Here is a 22,317-nt window from a genome sequence, read left to right as displayed (position 1 = left end):
TAGTGTTCAAAACTGCACAAGGAGGTGCTGGTGGACTACGATTGCCAGTTACCAACTTTCACTTAACCATAAACAAATTATTACATAATTTGAATACGTATATTAATATTAACATATGCATATTTTATGCGATATTAGAAAAAATATTAAGCAGCAAAAAGTAGTAGAAGGAAATGATGAAGTAGTAGAAAATTTGTGAAATCAAATAGACATAAATTTTAATAACACATTTTAGTCAAAAAAAGCAATTTTACAACAAACATGAAGCTGACGACAATACCTTCATTGCACACATCTTGTAAACATATGAATCATGCTTCATCTATGATAGAATCTTCAGTCACGAAAATCATATGTGGTCAGAGTCTACATTTAATGCAATCTGCCCCACATAGTTATCAAATCAATTGGTGTGTAAATATGCAAGTTAGCATACTAGGTAAAAGCACTAGATCTTACCTACTGCTTCAACTCACTGGACACTCATTTTTTGTATTTCTTTAAGGTATATTGACTAATTTACCTAATGATGTATTTCCACTGTTCTACATGGTTCCAGCAAGATGGAACATGCATATATTTCAGCTCTTATACTAGTCTGTTGCCCAGACTGCTGGATTGGGCAAGGAGATCTGATTATGTACCCATCATGACTGCCAGACTTGAACCTTTGGATTTCTTTTTATGGAGCTATTTGAAGAAACTGACATGTTTCTTGAACTACTGTGTAGATGGATTGTGTTCAGTGAGCAATTTCATGGTGTACTCAAGTATGCCTTGGTATGTGCGATAATTTTTGGCATATTCTTGTGCATGTCATTCTACACAATGATTAGAGAATCTTATCCTGCACAATTTATGTGGGTTTGATGAGATACTCTGTATAATGTGTTTACTGATTACCAGCCTCTATGTGTGTCGAGAATAATCTCACTGACTTTCATGAACTTAAAAACCATCACAATACATCTCAATCACAGCTGGTGGAAAAGTTTCGATTCTGGTTTGGACTCTATGAGACTTGAAAAGAGGTGAAGAATGCTCTCGCCAGAAGCAGCAGATGATAAATATGTAATCTATAAAAATGAAATCCTGTAAATAGTAATTATGTAACCTGTCATTAATGTGACACTTTAATATATAAATAGTGTTTGCCAAAGTTTGTGGCCTACTTATGTGGATTACTTATTTTGCTTCCAGTTCAATGTACACGCAGAACAGTTATAGCTGGAAGAAAACATATGTCTAGTTTATGATATTTCTATTAAACTGAAGTAATAAGGAATCTATCTTTGAAGAAATTAAGAAATTAATTTTTTGATAATGTGATATTTGTCAACAAAGACAAATTGATAGATTTCTAATTTAATTCAAAGCACAATAGAAAAAAATTAATTTGATAGAAAGATGATGACTCACAAAGCAATGCCTAAACAGCTCCCTTTTTTTTTTTTTTTTTTTTTTTAAATAGTAGGTGAATAGCAAAGAACAGGGTAACCTTTTGTACTAAGATTATGTTGATGCTGATTATACACTTCAGCTAACTCCGACAGAAGTGTTAAGTAGGTTTACGAGGAGAAATTTAATAGAAATTATTTTCCATACCTCCAAAAAAGATTTAGTATATGATATTCTGAGGCTGCAAAATTACATTTAGTGCTGTTTGAATTAAGAACAACTGATTTGTTATACTAGCCCAGGAGGGTGCCAGAGCTTGTCGAGCCACACCTGGCAACAGTGCTTAATGGAGGCAATTTTTTTTTAATTTAGTGAAGCAACAAAATTAAAGGATGGCAACATCTTCAGAATAAAGAGAAAGGGGGCAGGATGCCAAATTTTGGTCACGGCAAATTTTTTTTAAGGAGGCACTTTGCAGCAGAATTTCAGATCCACAGACTCCAAACGGGTCATAAAATGTCTACTGCCAGCTCTGGCTAAACCTTAAGTATGTGTGGGAATTTATTTATTCAGGACTCAAATAAACCTTAAGCATGAGCAGGAACTAGGTGTAGGTAGAATAAATAACTAAGCTAATGTAATTCAAGCTTACCTTCATCAGCATGCAATACAGCAAGAAAAGCATTAGCAGAATAACATGTCTTTAGTTGCCAGTCTCATGATACATTGCCAATAGTATATAGTAGACACTATGAGTTTATAATTATAGCCACAAATTTAAAGATTATCAGACATTGCCCCCCAAAAAAACAATATTTTACAATTAATGGAATTTGTCAAGAAATGTGGAGTCGTGGTAATAAATGAAGATGTTCTAATAGAATATTTTCATTGCAATGATAACGCCCCAATCAATTAACGCACAGCAAAATCTGCAGTATGTTCTAGATCCAGAAATTTCTGTTACCAGTAATGAAGAAAGAGACAGAGACGTTATTGAAAAAGAAAAAATTTCGATTGACAAGTTAGATGGAATTCTCTACACAGCAATTACAGGTTATAACAATGGAACTTTGTAACTGAACAAGAAATTATGTCAGTCTATAGAATTAACCCTTTGATGCGTGCGATATTATTTTTATAATTTTTTTAACTAAAAACTCTAGAAATTGAATATTATTATCCTAGAGACAAATAATATACGAATTAAAAAAATCTACTCTTGCCCATTGTTCTGTGGGTGGTGGTCGCACTGTGAAACCACCGCACGTCTAGGACTTTGAAACTTACTGATGTAGTAGGAAAAAAAAACTTACCATTTTCCGTGCGCGTTTCCAATAAATGACGAAATTTACGGATTTTAAAAAAATGCATGCAAGAATTGCATTATATATATATATTTTTACATTATTTTACAAAGTAAATCGTCAGAAAAAATTAAAAAATAAACATTTATGTAATTTTTCTATAACAGTGAAAATATAAGTACCTACATAATAAGGACATTTTAATAAATGGATTAAAAAACTTAATAAAATAAAGATAAAAAAGGAACTCAGTGGTTTTTTTTTATTTATTTATTTTATTTTATTTTTAATTTCAAAGAACTCCTTTTTTTTTTTTTTTTTTTTTTTTTTTGTGCCACTATTCAAAGCATGTTTTGTCTCTTTGGTACATGCATAGATCCACATTGCACGTTTCGCACATACAATCTTGTTCTATGAGGTTTTTTCCTTGTGCTACAAAATGTACACTGCCTGGATTTAAATTTCACTGGTATATGTCCAGCGTTATTTAGTTTCTTTTCATCTGGCACATGAAATTTGTGGTTTTTATGTTAATGGGGGGGGGCTTGGTCTTTTTGGTTTTGTACGGATCTTTCGTTTCCCATTCATACTTATTTTATTCGTATTTCGTCCCAAAATATTCAGAAAATATTTTTAATTTAAATAAAACTTTTACGCAATTTCTAATTTTAATTACAGCAAAGTATATTTACATTAAATTTAAACCACAGAAAATAATTTATAAAATCACAATACTAGCTTGGGGAGCAAGTATGTTGATTTCAGAGAAAAGTATTTGGAAAAGAAAGACCTTTTTACAGGGCAGGTGCATGTATTGTTTAGTAAATAAATAACTCTGTGGTTTCAAAGCCCTTTATCTATATCCGGGTAAAAATAAACATTCCTATTTGAAAAGGAAGCGAACACCATTGAGAGGCAAACGCCAGTGGTTTCAAGGCGTGACCACCGTGCCTCTACAGGATTGTAAGTGTGCCACTAGAGCATTGTGACACAATGCTCTAGTGGCGCAGTGGTCGCGCCCTGAAACCACATAGCAAATGCCATACATATAGAAGGGTTTTTTTATATATGCAGTTTAATTACTGCAATTTTTTATTGTTTATGATAGAAATCATGATGTGCGATGACTAACTTTTGAAATTTAAAGTTGTTTATATTAATTAAAGGAAGTTATTTTGTCTAATCGAAAACGAATTTTAAAAGGCTTTCGATCTGAAGTATTAATACATAAAACATATATGATTCTACAGTAATTTTGTGTTATTTAGATGTAAAAGATCAGTAATCAATTCATTTTCACTCAAAAATTTCGGAAAAAAAGAGGAGAAAAAAATTTCGGAAAATGGTGGTTTCAGGGCGCGACCACCACGTGTCAAAGGGTTATAGAGAAAGTATTAGCACAAAATAAGAAGCAACTTACATCAAAAGAAATGTTTAATAAAGTAAACAAATAAATATCAAGTTTTTTTTTTTTTTTTTTTTTTTTGTGTGTGTGTGTGTGTGTGTGTGTGTGTGTAAATTTCGATAATCTTTAGATCATAAATGCTTCATTATTTCATAAATCACAATTTCATATTTTTTATTTTATAATTTCTACATGCCCTCTTACTAGATTTAAACTGATGATCTACTATCTAGAAAAATCCCAAATCTGGAACTGCTGAAGTTCTGACGAAACCGGATCTCGGACTTTGTACTGTATGCTTTCTTGCAAAATAGAATTTTTTTTGTCAGTTCTCATAAAAAATAACATTTTTCTATCATTCCCATGCAGTTACAAATATTTTTAATGCTACCTGCATCAGAAATTGCCTTGAGTATTCCGTATATGACTACAAAACCATGGTCTTGACCTCTAATGTATTTCAAATCTATCTATAATGACACCAGGCAATTCTTCTAGGCAATGCCGACATTATAAATACAAACTGAAAAAAAAAAAAAATCTATTAAAATAGTTTTGTTTCAAGTTCTTCCATATATCTCACACAAATAGATACTTCAGGTACTTGCTTTTGTGAAGAAATAAGTGTAGTTTAATCAGTTATAGCCGAAAAGTATTTACTTGCTTATATTACTTTTTTTCCATGATCTTTTCCAAAATAGTTTTATTGCAAGTATTTATGATTTCATTTCAGTTTTGATTTGGTAAATGCACTGCATTACTGTTGCAGGTTTCTAATGATTTTTAATATGCCATATCCCGCATCTGTTGGAAATCTGAGGCAGTAATGAAAGTTTCCTTCTAATGAGATTCAACACTATCATCATTCACTTTTGTTTACCCAGAGTTACAATGATCTGTTAATAGAAATCCATTTATTTCTTCCAAAGAATACCACTGTTTTTATTAAAGGAATAAACTTTGTTCGACTTTTTTCAGCTTGATGGCTGCTAGCGATGACAATAGCATCAATTATGGATTACTTGTGGCCACCAAAGATATTTTTTGAAGTATTAGCAGATACTAAGGAATGTGTATGGTTTTTGTTTTTGGGACGAGGGTATAGGAGATCAAGGAAATTTTTCATTAGATTTTCTCCAATTGCAAAAAATAAAAATTCATTATTTGATTGGCCTGCATATGCCATAGTGAATATTGAGCAATATTTGCAACACATCTTTAATTTTAGATTAATTTCAAATAATAATGCATATTAAAATTTACTGTTTACATTTTTATAGCCAACTAAAGAACTTGGAAACATCGACTTTGCTGCTGGAGCCCAAATACTTTCAAGAAATGCAAGTTTTTCTTCATCAGTTAATTAAAATCTGATACAATACATTTTTCCTCTTGGAAAAGGATTTCAATTTCAGCTAAAGGGCTCATACACATATCTGAAATAGAATGAAAAGTACTTGCAAAAAAGGAACTTTACAAATGAGTTTCACTTTCAGATTGCTGTTGAATCTTTGCATTTTGGAGTTGATACTCAATCATCAATTAGCAAACAATACAGCTTTGCTTGTATTTAATTTTTTCAATTCATGACAGTTTTGAACAGAAGGAATGCGTTTCTTCTTACCCATTCTGAAATTACTGGATTACCCAGATTTCCTGATTATGTCCTCTGTCTAGGTTGCTCTATCATAAAATTAATCATGACTAATCTTATTGAAATATGTTATTCTCGACTGATGCTTCACGTTTAAAATAGTTTGAGTCAGGAGGTTATCTAAAGACACAATGAAATGAATGTGCTCCATTTAGCAAACTACAACCTAATATTCAGAAATGTAATAAAATAGATAGCAGGAAAGAACCTGTACAAAATAAATAAATAAATTTGCTGATCTCAACCCTGAGGACAAAATGGATGATAGCGAAAACTTAGGAGAATTTACACAACCTAAGAAAACTGCAGGTCACATGCCCCCAATTGTGATAGCTGATTTCAGCATCAACAGGGAAGATTTGAAAGAATGAATAGAAGGAATGGGAATCAAACTTAAAGGAAATCTTAAGGGAAATACCCTCACCATTCGAGTCTATTCCATAAATGATTACAGAAAGGTTACACATATGTTTTAAAACAGCAGGAATCCTCTTCCATACTTTTTTGATCAACTCTGAAAAAACCATAAAGGTTGTGATTAAAAAACTGCCAAGAAACAGCAACATTGAATTAATAAAACAAGAAATTACTCAAAAGGGCATCCCTATCATTAAAATGTGTCATCTAATAAGATACAGCGATGAAATCACAATCCTCCTACTACTTTTCTTAGCTTAAGTAAAACATAGTGTAAAGAAAATATACTGCATTAAGACCCTATGCAGGCAGTTGAGCCCTGTAAATCAAAGCCCAGGTCCATTCAGTGTCATAAATGTCAAATATTTGGGCATATGTACAAACTCTGCAACTATGAGGAATGATTCATGAAATGTGCAAGGCCACACGAAACTTAAAAGTGCACTTAAAATAAAAAAAATAAAAAAAAACTGTTTGTGACTATGGAAATCATGTTTGGAATGTATGTAATGGAAATCATGTTTGTTCATATAAAGGATGCAGCAAATACCCAAAAGAAGGAAAATAAAACTCAAAGTAATATCCCCAAAGAAAAATCAGAAAAATTTAATCTAAATAAAGAAGATTTCCCATCATTATCAAGTTCCAAAACAGAGGAAAATCCTAAAGCAAATTTATCTTGTACCGGCCCCAAAGTACCTTCTTTTTTGATTAAAGAATTTTTTAGGAAATTGAAATCTGCAAAAACAATGATGCAGAAAACTGAAATAGGTATGGCAGCTTTTAATTATTTTACAAGCATCAACTATGAATTTTAACACATCACAGCAATATATTAACTTAATTGGAGCTATCAATAGCTACTCAAAAGTCTTATATTATAATGCCATCAGTGTCTGAAATCAGCTGCAGGAGGTCACAGATTTTCTTCAAAAAATGACACTGATCTCATGTTAGTAAATGATGTTAAAGTGTGTTAAAAAGTAATAATACAGTACAAAGTCCATAATCCGGAAGGATCTATAATCCAGACCTCAAAGACACAAACTTTTTTTTCGTATGCTTTACGCAAGTGCGTTTAATGTTTAGACATGCGCGTTTAGCACAAAAAACGAAGCAACTTAAACAACTTACGTTAAAAGAAATTTTTAATAAAGTAAACAAATAAATACAGTAAAAGTCCGTAATTCAGACTCGTCAGGACTTCGACGATTCAGTGCTGAAATTTTTGTTCCTGATTCTGAAAAGCCTGGTTCTTTCAAAAAGTGATCAACTGTGAACAAAGTGTACACTAGAAAAAAGCTATGGATTTGTCGATGACATCACTGATAGAAAATGAAACATGGACTTTAGAAAAATTACCAAAGGATGCTAAAGCTATACTGTGCAAGTGGGTTTATAAGATAAAAAAAAATCCTGATGGATCTCTTGATAAATTTAAGGCTAGACTCGTTACCAAAGGATTTAGTCAGCATTACAGAGTTGATTATGATCAGATAATTAGTCAATTAACAAAGTTAGGAACTGTTCACTCAATTCTTAGTATTGCAGTCAATGAGAATATGCATCTTTCTCAGTTTGATGTCTGTTCAGCATTCTTATATGGAAGACCTTGAAGAATTCATACACATGCAGCAACCAGAAGGATATAGTAATGGTTCTGACAAAGTCTGTAAGCTGAAATGCAGTTTATATGGACTAAAACAAGCTTCACGATGTTGGAATAAGTATTTTGGAGACTTTGTGTCACAACTTGGCTTGACGAGTGAAGCAGATCCATGCTCATATATATGAAACAAGAATAACAAGAAGCTAATCATATGCTTATGCATAGATGATGGTTTGATAGCATTAACGAATCTACAAGATTCTGAAAAATTTCTTAGAAAATTGGAAGTTGAGATTCAGAATCACAACTAAACCAGCAGTATACTTTCTTGGACTTCAAATTAAGCATATTGAAGATGGAAATATCACAATTAGCAAGCTTAAGCACGAAAAATTCTTAAAAAATTTGGGATGGAAGATTGTAAACCAGTATCAACTCCTATCCTGAAGGAAAATTTAACTGAAAAGAAAAAGGAAGATAAGCTAAACACAGAAATTTTCCCTTTTAGAGAAGATGTAGGAACTTTAACGTATCGTAGGTACAAAACCAGGTTTAATTTACTGTGTCGGCTTTCTTTCACGTCACTTTATCTAAAGACAATTTAATCAAAGTGAAATGTGTATTTAGATACATAGTACGTTCTTTTATTAAAAGTATTACATACAAAAATAAATACAAATCAGGAGTACTGGAGTGGTACTGTGACATAGAGTTTGGAGAATTTCAAGAAACAGGGAAATCTACAAGTGGAGTAGTGATATTATACAGTGGCAGAGCTATATGTTGGATTAGTCAAAGATAGTCAGTTGTTTCAACTTCAATTTGACAACTGAAGCAGAGAAAATTGCAGCTAATGAATGTTCTAGAGAAGTAATTTGGTTAAAGCAATTATTTAGTGATGTTACCAAGTTACATGAAGTTCCAGTAATATGAAGTAGATAACACCACTGCAGTGAGACCGTCACGAAATCCTGAATTTCTTTGGCATACAAAACACATTGATATCAAGCACTTTTTCATACGAGAGAAAGTTCTCGAAAAACAAATCATTGTGCAGCAGATACTTACATAGGAGTAAGTTGATGGCATAATGACTAAACCTCTTTTTAAACTGAGACTGTTAATTCTTCATGATAAGATGAAACTGTGACTTTTTCTCCTTGTTTATTATTATTATTTTTTATATTATTGACAACGAAAAGTGTTAAAGTATGTAAAAAAAAAGAAAGCAAATAATAATAATAATGCATAATTTAGTTAATAAATTCTGGCAACAGTGAGCGTTGTCATTAGGAGATCTTGCTTTGCGATGCTGTTGTTCTAAAGATGTAGTTTAGTTTGTAATTAGTGGACGTGCCTGATGACAGTTAAGTTAGATAAGAGTAATGTATCTAACAACAGAGAGAATGATACCATTGTAATCCTTCTCTAATAACGATGCAAAAAACATGATTCATAGTCATATATTTTTCAGTTTGACGTCATATGGAAACCACATAAAAAATGTTGACAGAAAAATAAACTAATTCTCTCTCATTATCAGCAACAATGGCATGCAGTTTTTAATCAATTTCATCTTTCTAATCAAATGGTCATAAAAGCTGAAGTTCCATCCAACATTTCGCCTATATTCAATTTTAGTCAATTAAATGTGGCAAAAAATTTATCATAATTGATCAGAAATCAATAACAGGAACAAAAAAACACACAAACAGACATTCTTCTTATAAAGATATTTTTAAAAACTTAGAAATTTTTTATTAACAAACTCTACGATTTGAAAGCGAGCGGTAGAATAAAATAAAGCATTTTTATCTCAAATGCGCAAGAATGTTGCCACTTGGAAAAATTAGCGCAAAAATTAGTGTTTTCAGAGTTTTTTCTGACAAGCTTTTGGAATCGGAAATAATGTATTTAATGTTTGACAATGCTATTTTTATTTCATTGTAAAACTTAGAAATTTTTATCTCCAGCGTGCGAGACTGTTGCCACTTGGAAAAATGAGGTTGAAAACTAGCGTTTCCAGAGTTTTTAATTAATATCTCTGATTTCAGCTAATTTTATCTGGGAAAAAAGGTGGATGTCGGCCTTTCCCAGGACCCAGAAAAGAATTTTAGAAAGTTTGGTGACTATAGCTATAGTAGTGACTGAGTTAATCATGAACAAACACACAGACTTTCTTCTTTATATATATAGATTACTATTAACACTTACTATTTTTGCTCTGCTATTAGTTGTCTTGTTTAGTTCTAGAAACACTTTTTCAAATGGAATTTGCTTTTGTCATTGCAACAGAATTAAAATTCAATGCTACACTACCATCAGAAATGACAGACAACATAATAGAGGAGGCAGCACTGCGGCCACTATTAAAAATCATATCAAGCATGTTGTCTATCAATTTCCAAGCACTTTGCATATTGAATACACTGCAATAATCACCTACAGTGCCACTAATGAAAAGTTCTTATTCATTGCTGTGTATAGTCTTCCCTGGTAAAACCCTTTCTACCCAAGATTTGTATACCTTAACCTCTTCAGACTTACCAACAATAATTGCAAATGGCCTTAAAGCCAAACATTAGTCTTGGAACTGCAGGACCACAAATGAAAAAGGAAGAGACCTCTGTTTACTATCAATTTAATAACGACATCAGAATTGTTGCCCCAAGCAACCCTATCTTGATGTTAAAGATGAACTTTCTTCTGATCACCTACCAGTAAATTTTAACTTCTATCATTTCTATCCTCCCCCTAAAAACACATGTGTGAAAATTAATTGGTCTTAATTTACTGAACAGCCATGGCTTTCAAAAAATTTTTGCAATATTAATACTTATCGATGCATTTAGAAATACGATTTCAAACATCAATTTTTAATTCAACTGCATGAATTAAAAAATTAAAATCACTGTCTCTGATATATTGTGTATGTTCAATAAAATACCATTTTATTTATTGGATTTGAACAGCTAAGCAAATAAAATATTTTTCATACTTACTATGAAATGCTCAACTACAAAAAAGACTACATCTTTATAAGAAATAATTTAATGCAGAAACTGGGAGCTCCTGATAATCAGGAAGCACCACTTGATTTACTAAAATACTTGGTTCTATTATGTAAATTTCATTTATCAAATTTTACTAATACATAAATGACGACTTTCTGAAAGATATGAAGAAAAATTTAATTACATATGTAATAATATACACTGCTTTCCAAAATTTAAGGAACAGCAAGTTTTTCAAAGTTCACCATTACAAAAATGTCAGTAACATTTAAGCTCACAGTTCATATTAATGACATTAACAAAGTTTAAGAAAATATATGCAAAAACAATAGCTACCACTTTTATTTTATAAAAATGAATACTTATACAGAAGTTGGAGAAAAAATGCAAAAATTGTAATTTTTTTCATGAGTACTGATCTTCAGTTGTTATTACAGTTTTGTGGACAATATCCAGAAGAGTCTATCAATGTCCTCAACAAGTTGTTTGCCCGATTCATTGAGATTGCAGACAATCGGCTGGAAATGGGGATGTCACAAGCTGATACTGCTAGATGTCTCAATGTCTCTCATAGTGTGGTTCACCGATTATGGAATCAGTTTGAATCCAATAATTCTGTGTCTAGAAGACACGTTCCTAGCAGACCTAGAGTTACAACACTTGCGGTAGACTGTCATTAACTCTTTCGACCCTAAGGAGGTGTAACATTACTGTATCTCAGCTCATGGCAGACCACTTAGCAGCAACAGGAACAAGAGTCTCAGCTATTACAGAGCACAGATGCCTGCACAATACAGGTCTGTGTGTTTGTATCCCCTTGACCCGAGGACACAGAGGTGCCTATTTATGTTGGGCAAGAGAACACGTCTCCTGGACCAGTCAACAATGGGTGTCTGTTCTCTTCACAGATGAGTCCAGGTTCATACTGGAGAGTGATTCAGGTCCTCAGCTGATCTCGAGGGAACAATGCACCAGATACAACCAATCCCACATAGTGAAAAGACACAGTTACAGAGGTGGTGGAACAATGGTTTGAGCTGGGATCTCTTTTGGTGGGTGGTCACACTGACCTGCATGTGTTTCATGGAAGAACTTTGAGATATCGAGATGAGATATTTGATCAATATGTCTGCCTATATATGTGCTATTGGTCCTGGATTTCTTCTGATGGACGACATGGTGCAACCGTACTGAGCTCGGGTTGCTGAAGAATATCTTGGGGGTCACGGTATGGAGCAGTTGGAATGGCCAGCTCAATCTCCAGACCTGAATCTGATAGAGCATCTCTGGGACTACTTTGGGAGAAAGGTTGGGTTGCTGCTCTAAGTCCTCCTCCAAGGTCGCTAGATGAGCTTGAACAAGGATTACTCCATGTCTGGTCATTGCTTCCCATTTCACTGATCAACAACTTAATTGACAGCATGGAATATCACTGTCGCCAATGGATTGCAGCTTGGGGTGGACAATTTCTTTATTAGAACCAATTTTTATAATGTTACCACCCCATTTTTCCTCAAAAAACTGTGATATACCGTTTCCCCAAGACTGGATTTCTCTGCCAAGAATGCAATTTTTTGTTGCAATTCATGTTTGTGTTCAACTTTAGAAACATTCTATGCTAAATTCATTGAAGAACTGTTTAGTGAACATTTCCTCTAAATTTTTGCTTCACTATTAAATTAGACACAAAAAACATGCCGTTCCATAACTTTTGGAGGACAGTGTAATATTTTAATAAACAAACAAATTTTATAATCATAAACAAATATCTTCAGGGGAAATTCACTTAGTGATAATTTACTGATAAGTTTTAATACTTCCATACATTTACATTACACGCATTCCAGAACAGCCATTAAGTTACATTCTTTTTCCTTTAGCACTTAGAATTCAAAGTTACTTAAACTCCATTTTATTTATTTATTTATTTTTTATTTTATTTATATATATATATATATATTGTAAAATATTGAAGTCTTCATATAACTATCTGCTATAATCATTTTCCAAATATGTAAATTAATTAAACTAAATTTAATTAAAGAAAGGTCAGTATTTCTTACCTCATCTACTAAAATTAGCTTCACCATTTGAACTAAATTTTTGTTATTCTTCCACAGTCTTGTAATACTGTCCCATTTTTCCTGAATTTTAATGCATATTAAAACAATTTTATATTTTATATAAATAATTTACATGAATTAAAAATGTAAATTAGTATAAAATTTGAATGCAAACTACACTTAATTGTTGCTAAAAGGTATTGTTGGCACCATATCAAAACCATAATTTTGCAAAAGCCTTTTTCAACAAAATCACATTTAAAGTTTAGCATGTGTTTGATTACAAGAAAAATTTAATTATAATATGTATACAATAATCTTCCTATATTCATCACATAAAATATGCTTAACATAGTGTAAAACACTAAAAAATAATATATGAAATGCAAATTTTTAAGTTTTTAATCCACGTAGCTGTAATTTTAAAATACTTTTTATTGTGCTGCTTAGAAATAAATTTGTAATACTTTTTATTGTACTGCCTTGAAAATTTTTAATACTTTGAAAGTCATGAATAAATAATTCATGACCTTCATATAAACACAGTGTTTACAAACTATGTCAAAGTACATTATTAAGCTATTTAAACTCTAAGAACCACTTGTCTGTCTCCTAAGGTGACAGCTGCAGTATGTGTAGTAACTGCACAGGAGAAGGATTAAAATTACCCTTTATTAAACTCCTTAAAATTCACAATGTGTTGGCTTGACGCTAACACACTATGCCTTACTCGAACAGTAACTCAAAATAACAAGAACTAAAATAAAAATTCTAAGATACTGTAATATTTTGTTATTTATCAAATAACTATATTTATTGTTGAAGTGGCAATGCCATATTTGTATTATGTAACCATTGCTCAGAAACGTAAGAAATTGTTTTAAGATTAGAATTCTGAAGTTTGTCTAGCTAGTAGATGTATGAAAATTTTGCCACTAAGGAATTGTATACAAATTATCTATTTCCGGAAACTAAAAATAAAATTTATGTTTTATTAAGAAGTTTATCTGTTTTGTCAATTACTGCAAAATACATTACAGTCTTATTAAATTGAAGGTTCCACCGAGATACTGGAAATTAGGAGTGCAATTATCAATTTCGATAGTGCTGGTCACCTAATCACTGAACGTAGCTGAAATTTTGAGAACAAGTTTGCTAGTACCAATTGCCGAGTTTGTTTATTTCAAGGTGAAATGGATGTTAGAAGTCTGCCGTATTAAAGTCAGATTTTGGAGTGGATCATTCAACGGTTATCTTCTGTGTTTCTAGAACTTTCGTCCGAGCAAAGAATTGTCAGAATAAGATATTGCTGATCTCCGAAGATAAGATTAACTTATCTTCGGAGTTCTTTTCATAAAAAAGTATTTATTAAGTATTTCATTTCAGAATTATATTTAAATAGTGTAATTTCTGTGTAAAATAACTGATACTAAAATTAGTAGGAGTAATTTATAATTGATATTTGTGGTAAAGAAGTATTAAAAAAAATTATTATTTAGGCTTTACTGTTATATGTTTTGAATTTTTTTGTTGATAATTGATATATGTAAGCCATCCCGGCATTTATATATATATATAAAAAGAACTACTAACTGAGTTTCTGAATTAGTTGCCAAGCAGGCACGTGGAAAATAAGTAGTAGCGTCAAACTGACGTAATGTGATTTGATTACACTACAGAACTGGCAAAAGTCTTTTCTTAGTTCTCGCCATCCAGGCATGTAGTAGATAGTAACATCATCCTGACATATTACAGCTAAATTGTTTTACCAAACTGGCAAATATTGTTTTTGTTATCGCCAACCAGGCGTGAAGATAGATAGTAAAATTGTCAAACAGACGTGGGTGAAATTCCGCTGTATTGCCTAACTGGCAGAGGTGTTTATATAGTTATAGCTAACGAGGCTTGTAAATAGTGAGTTAAAACGTCAACCCGATGTAGTATTATATTATTTTAAACCAACCTGGCAAAGTTGTTTAAATAATTCTCTCCAATTGGTTAGTGTGAATTTCGTGTTTAAGAAATTAACTCTCGTCAGAAATTATACATTTTTAATACAAGTACAATCTTTTAGATTCAATTTCAAAAGGAAGCCTAATAAAGATAACTTGTGTCAACATGTCATTCTTAGCTAGGAGTAAAAAACAGGATTTAAAAGTACTAGCAGAAGAGTTATGTTTAACCGCAAAACCTGAATTTAAGATTGCTCAGTTGCATAAAATTGATTACTGAAAGTTCTGGTTATGATGAAGAGTTCACTCGAGAACTACTGGCTGCAATTAGAGAAGAAAGGGAAAGAAAGGAAGAATGTGAAAGAGAAGAAAGAGAAAGAAAAGAAGAACGCGAAAGAGAAAAAAAAACACGAAATAGATGAAAGAGAAAAAGAATGCAAAAGAGAAGAAAGAAGAGAAGAACGTGAAAGAGAAAGAAAAGAAGAGCATGAAAGAGAAGAGCGAATTAGAGTCTTTGAGCTATAGAAACTTCAGTTGGAAGCAATGGCTGCAACAGCACTGCCGATAGAAACTACGCAGTTACCTGAGCAGCCTTTAAAAATCAGAATTCACGATGTCATGCCATGTTTCAACCCTAAAGCAGATGAAATAAGTTTATTTCTGGTGTTATTTGAGCGTCAAGCTAAAATGATGAATATGGCTGCTGAAAATTAAGTGATTCAACTTATTTCATTGCTGCCTCCCGAAATTGTTCAGCTTATTGCTAGAGAACCAGAAGAGGACACAAAATAGTACGAATATGTAAAAACTTTACAGTTACTATGATTTAAATAGAGTGCAGAAAAATTTCGACAACTATTTAATAAACACCAAAAATCTACTGAAAGTACTTGATATGATTTCTAATACGAATAAAAGAATTATTTAGAAGGATGGCTTAACGGATTAAACATTAAAACTTTTGAACAACTAAAAGATCTTATGCTGGTTGATCAAATTAAAAAGCATACTTCTCCTGATTTCAAAGAACATTTTATGGATGAATGGATTACCATCATTGCATCTACTGAGATGGTTAAAAAAATTGAAAATTTTGAAGATGTTAGAAAAAGGATAAAATTGAAATTTTCTGCCAATCAAACTGACAGAATTAACAAAGGATCATTTAAATCTCATTATGATAATTTTGTGAGAAAAAGTGAATATCCGCCTCCTTTTAACCATTCTGATAAATGGGATGATTCAAAATACCAGAAAGATCACTGACAAAGAAGTCAATTTCAAAATAAAAACCAAGAAAGTTTATATGACAAAAGATATCAACTATGCTGTTTCGAGTAAGGGTCATACTAACATTTTAAGCCTCAATGCCCTCGCTTAAAATCAAATAAAAAGGTAAATTGTGTATCTTCAAATGATGATTTGTTAGAGACATATATAATCAACGTTTTTGTTAATGGGTATGAAATGCCTATTCTTCGAGACACAGGAGCCACAGTTGATGTTATTTCTCGAAAATACATAGATAACGCAAGAATGACTGGAGAACATGTCTGGGTACAATATCTTTTAAATGACCATTTAGTGTGTCTACCATTATCTGAAGTTGAAATTAATTGTGAACTTGGTCTTATAAAGACAAAAGCAGCTGTTGTTACAAATGATCCTGGCAGATATGTATTGAGTAACAAAACTGCTCAACTGTTCAAAGATAAATCATTCTTAAATTTAGAAAAAATAAATTCGGTTTTGACAAGATCTCAAGTATAACGATCTTGTGAAGAAAATTATAAGTATAACGATCTTGTGAAGAAATGAAGTAGAGACACCAAAATGGGGAAAACAGAAGCACTGTGTGTTATTGAGACTGATGAAGATGATGAGGCAGCTGATGAGGAAGACAAAGAAATGAAGAAAGTAATTAATGTTAATTCTAAGGAATTAATTGAATCTCAACATCAAAGTAGAGATCTAACCTCATTGCTTTGAGAAGCTAAAAAAATTATACATCGTTGATACAGACCGAAACAAATAATAGTGCTAAAACTCAGGGTAAATTGGTCGATATTCACCCTCCTAAAAGTCAAGCTTCTGTCAATGTTTCACAGAAATCTGACAAACAATGTAAGTGTTCATCTCCAGATGAGAAAACCGTAGTTATTGATATAGAAGTCAACTCACCTTATTTACCTAGAGGTTCATCTTCTATGGATAGTGTATATGATTATTCCCTTACAAACTCCCCAGTTTCCTTCTTCTCCAAAAAGCAAAGATGTGTTTGACAGTTTGTTAACAGCAGATCAAAGAACATCTGATGAAAGAACTCATGAAGGTGCTTCTAAAGCTAAGAAATTAAAAATACGTTCAGAATCTAAGCATGCATCAGAAAACTTAGCAAAGACTCGCAAACATGATAAAGGATACTCAAAGTTGCCACATTCATTGAGAATGCAAGTAACAGATAAAAACAAAAGTTCATCTCACAACAACAAAAACTATCTAAAAAGAAAAAACTAACAAATTTAGTGGATTCTCAGTTAAAAATTCTAGATGAATTGCCAATTTCTCCAGTTAAGTCAAGGAGAAGTTTTTAAAGAAACCAAACAGACAAGAACGAGTTGTTGAAGAAGTAAAACTGCCGCAAAAGCCTCTATTACACTCATCTGATTTCAATAAGGCATTTATTTTGAAAACTGATGCTTCAAACTCTGATATGGGTGTCATTTTAGCTCAAAAAGGTGAACGATACAATGAACACCCAGTATTATACCTCAGTAAGAAATTTACAGAAACTGAAAAAAAGTACACTACCACAGAAAAGGAATGCATCGCCATAAAATTTGCTGTAAAGAAACTTCAATGTTATTTAGACTGGCATACTAAATTCCTCATCATGACCGATCATAATCAACTAGTTTGGCTCAAAAATAATGTGAGTCTAAATCCCCAACTTATGAGATGGGCAGTACTACAATCCTACAATTACACGGTCATTCATCGAAGTGGTAAAAAGCCTAAAAATGTAGACGCATTACGTCGTAGTCCCTGGCCTGATTAAATAATTTATTTCCTCATATAGATAAAAAAAATATTTTGTTCTTTCCTCTCTTCTTTACTGTATGTTATTATATTATATGTAGTATTTCAATTATGTATTGTGTTGATATTCTGCTGTTTTGAAAAAAAAAATTGTATACTTTAATTTATAAAAATATAAATTAAAGTTTATCTGGAGGGGGGAGAGGTTGTAATATTTTGTTATTTATCAAATAACTATATTTATTGTTGAAGTGGCAATGCCATATTTGTATTATGTAACCGTTGCTCAGGAACGTAAAAAAAAATTGTTTTATGATTAGAAATCTGAAGTTTGACCAGCTAGTAGATGTATGAAAATTTTGCTACTAAGGAATTGTATACAAATTATCTATTTCCGGAAACTAAAAATAAAATTTATGTTTTATTAAGAAGTTTATCTGTTTTGTCAATTACTGCAAAATACATTACAATTGCATAAATACATTACAAAATAAAAATTTTATTAACAAGTAGTAGAAATTAAGCTACAGGGCTCAGAAGCTCCTGTTACTTAACACTGCATCAAATTCTAGTGGCAGTTAAGTGAACGCATTACTTCGCTATCAAATTTAAATACTCTGGCACTCACAATTAGGAAAATGAAGGGTTATAGCAAAGAACATAAATTAAATTGGTTATTTAAAACAAATACAAATCTCTACAACTCTTTTTCACTTTTCTCCCATAAGGCAAAGAATTCCTTTTCCTCTCCTTCATAATTTGTGCAAAAATTTTATATCACTCTTTACAATAAAATTTAGGGTGGTACTAATAGAATGTTACTGAGACCTATATATAGTTTAAGTCTGAGATCCAGATGTCCAATATTGGGAATGATCTAAAATTTATTAATTCAGAACTTAAATAAGCCTTTATTTATTCAGGACTCAGTATGTGCAAGAAATAGACATAAGTATAATAAATAACTAAACTATTACAATTCAGGCTTAATTGTCTCAGTGTGCGATAGAAGCAAGATAAATTTTAGTGGAACAACTTCTCTTTAGTTGCCAATCTCATGATACATAGCCAAATATGTATAGTGAACAACAGCCATAAATTTGATGATAGCCGTAAATTTTAAAGGTTTTCGGATATCGCAAACCAAAGGTGAGATTTTCCAACTAATGGATTCTGTAAAGTAATGTGGAGAAGCGGTTGATATAAAAGAAGTTTTTCATTGTGATGGCAGTATATATAAAAGAAGTTTTTCATTGTGATGACAATGTCCCTCAATCATCAATCAATTAATGGAGGGCGAAATCTGTAGTATGGTTCTAGATCCAGAAAATATGGCTACCAATAGTGAAGAAAGTGACGGAGAGGTTACTGAAAATGAAAAAATTTTGATTGACAAGTTAGTCGGAATTCTCAACACAGCAATTACAGGACTTCAAACATGTAACTAAACAAAAAATTACGTCTGTCAGCAGAATTAAAGAGAAAGTGCAAGCACAAAAAACGAAGCAATTTAAACAACTTACACTGAAAGAAATGTTTAATAAAGTATACAAAATAAATATTAAGCTTTTTATTTTATAAATTTTTATACCCTTTATATCATAAATGCTTCATTATTTCATGAATCACAATTTCATATTTTTAATTTTTATAATTTCTACATGCATCTTACTAGATTTAAACTGATGATCTAATATCTGGAATTGCCTAAGTCCTAATGAGTCCGGATCTCAGACTTTGTACTGTATATCAGTTTATGTGGCAACAGAAAAGTGCAGAAAGAGATTTGCTCAAGTACACTGTAAAGGATATTAACAATTTTGCCTTCTTGAACAATAAATGCAGTTTTATTACTTTTACAAGTGCAAATATGTGTAGTTATGATTTTGTACAATAGTGTTATGACATTTTTTATTAAATTTATCCTATTAGACATTACTAAGTTTTTTTTAAAAACTATACAGTTTAATCATATATTAGATCTAATAAGCTATTAATAAATATTAAGTGTCTTATGTTTGACAGGAACAACAGATAGCTATCAAAGAAAAATAATGTTTATTAAATTACATTATAAATATTTAAGGATATGAAGTTAACTTGATAATGCAGCTCTAAATAGTACTTATCAAAAGTCCAAATGATGCCTCTAATGAATATAAGTTAGACTGAATAACTTAGGATAATATAAGTTAGTCTGAAAATATAAAAGAATTACCTAATGACAAAGATAAATTAAAATAAGATAAATTACTATTCATATTCAAATCAAGTGAAGCATTTGAAACATTCCTCATTTCTAATCTGCTTATTCCTAAAACATAATTATTAAACAGTTAATAATGGAAAAAACTTCTTTTATCAATTTAATTCTTCCACAAGTTAAAATTCAATCTACTTATTAACACACTTTAAAGAAATAATACTTAAAATGCCTTAGACATTCTGTTAATATGAAACACGTCATCAAAAAACTACAAGATCTCATTCCTAGCATTGAAAGATGGTGCGTGCAATGGAAAGTCCAAATAAACGCAGCCAAATCTAAACTTCTCCTCATACGCAGAAGAAAAAGGAACACACATGTCAAAAGAGGACTTTATTTATTTAACAAAATTGTTCCAATTGTTCCCTATGCCAAGTACCTCAGATTATAAATTATCGCTTAACGTGGACTAACCATATAAATTACGTCAGGGATAAGACCTTACAAATTATCAAATGTCTCTTCCCAATTGTTGGTAAATACTCCACTCTGGACTTGGGAAAAAAGTGGCTCATCTACACGTCTATGATCAGACCGATCATGACTTACGCCTCCCAAGCCTGGGCCGCCCTCACCAAAACTGACCTCAACAAATTATGTTTTGTGCAGAATCGCTATCTCAGGATTATCACGAATACTCATTATTTCGTGAGAAATAAGTGCCTACAAGATGATCTCGAGATCGACCCCTTAAATAAGTTCATCGCAAAGCAAAATCGGAAGTTCTTCAGAGAAGCCCAGAACAGCAATCATATGCATCAATTTAACCATCAAGGCACAGGAGGGTGACCACCCATGTGACTACGAACTCAAGTCTTCTACTGCTTACTGATGATCTCACACTGCTCCTATTTATTTCAAATTTCTTTTATTTTATTTATTCCAATTTTTAGTTTACTGGAAAAATATGTTTTTTATATCTCTGCAATTGAATATTTAGTAAATACAGTACAAAGTCTTTAATCCTGATGTCCATAATCTGGAATGATCTATAATCTGGACCTCAAAGCTACAAACTTTATGTGCATGTATAAATGTATTATGTGTTTACGCATGTGCATAATACGTTTACGTATGCGTATATGCATTTACGCATGTGCATAATATGTTTACGCATGCGTGTTTAATGTGCGTGTCCGCTACACATGCGCATAAAGAGAAGAGATACAGTTTATAGAGAGACGGAGACTGTTTATAGAAGAAAGAATTAAAGAGAAAGTATTAGCACAAAAAACGAAGCAACTTAAACAACTTACATTGAAAGAAATGTTTAATAAAGTAAACAAATAAATATTAAGCTTTTTTTTTTTTTTTCCTCTAAATTTTGATACTCTTTAGATCATAACTGCTCTTTATTTCATAAATTAGGTTTCATATTTTTAATTGTATAATTTCTACATGCCATCTTACCAGATTTAAATTGATGATCTATAATCCAGAAAAGACCCAAATCCGGAATCGCCGAAGTCCTGATGAGTCCGGATTATGGACTTTGTACTGTAGCAAATTTTCCTTGATTTTCGCATACTCGTCTCAACAGCCAAACAGAAGACCTCTACTAAGACATATCTTTGACTGCTTCTACTGGACTCCCTGCATTCTCTTACCTTGTAAATACTTATTTTAATTTTTGTATATATTCTTTCTAATTGTGAGAAAAATGCTCTTTGATGAGTTTATGCACTGAATACTTATAAAAATGCACACTGTTCCTGAAACTTGGACCAGCATCTCTCCAGCCTACCAGATGCCGCTATAGCTTCACGTGACAAAGTAGTCACACCCTCTTTCACTTTGCATCCTGTCCTTTGGACATACTCATGCATTTGCTATACCTGCAGTGTAATTATTATTTCATGACAGCCGGTATACAGCTTGCTTTCTGCAAGCTACACACAGCAATAGTGGAAAAAGGAGAGGGAAGCCTTAGACATATGAAAAGTCAAAGAAATTCCTGAAATTCTTATTTGCCAATTTACTAACTGTAGCAAAAACTTAGTTAAAAAAGGAGACAGCAAAAGCTGAAAATAATGTAAAAAAATATAGTTGGATAAGTTTTGCTTAGTGAAGAAAGAACCTGAAGGTCTCTTTAAAATAATTATAGTAATATTTTATATTGATCTGTACTTACTATGATAACTAATGTATACACTCCAAAATATGCGTTCATATTTTATTATCAACATCAAAATA

The 22,317-nt window shown here is 31.8% G+C and overlaps 1 protein-coding gene across 10 annotated transcripts in view; it reads right to left on the bottom strand.

Annotated features, from left to right (window-relative positions):
- Nucleotides 1–22,317, bottom strand: part of LOC118199039 (putative ATP-dependent DNA helicase HFM1) — a 511,790-nt gene that overhangs the window by 385,209 nt on the left and 104,264 nt on the right. For 8 of the 10 annotated variants that reach the window (XM_085816885.1, XM_085816888.1, XM_085816889.1 and 5 more), the window contains one exon: nt 12,868–12,948. The exons of 1 other annotated variant lie outside the window; for it this stretch is intronic. In XM_085816885.1, coding sequence (XP_085673011.1) covers nt 12,868–12,948 — 81 coding nt within the window. Of the gene's footprint in view, nt 1–12,867; nt 12,949–17,000; nt 17,145–22,317 lie in introns of those variants that run through there. One more of the 10 variants, XM_085816894.1, reaches the window with a different exon arrangement.

The sequence above is a fragment of the Stegodyphus dumicola genome, chromosome 5 (assembly GCF_044657685.1).
Source record: "Stegodyphus dumicola isolate Sdum_Otavi_A_Nest chromosome 5, ASM4465768v1".
Lineage (NCBI taxonomy): Eukaryota > Metazoa > Arthropoda > Arachnida > Araneae > Eresidae > Stegodyphus > Stegodyphus dumicola.
This window is presented reverse-complemented; position numbering and strand designations above follow the sequence as displayed.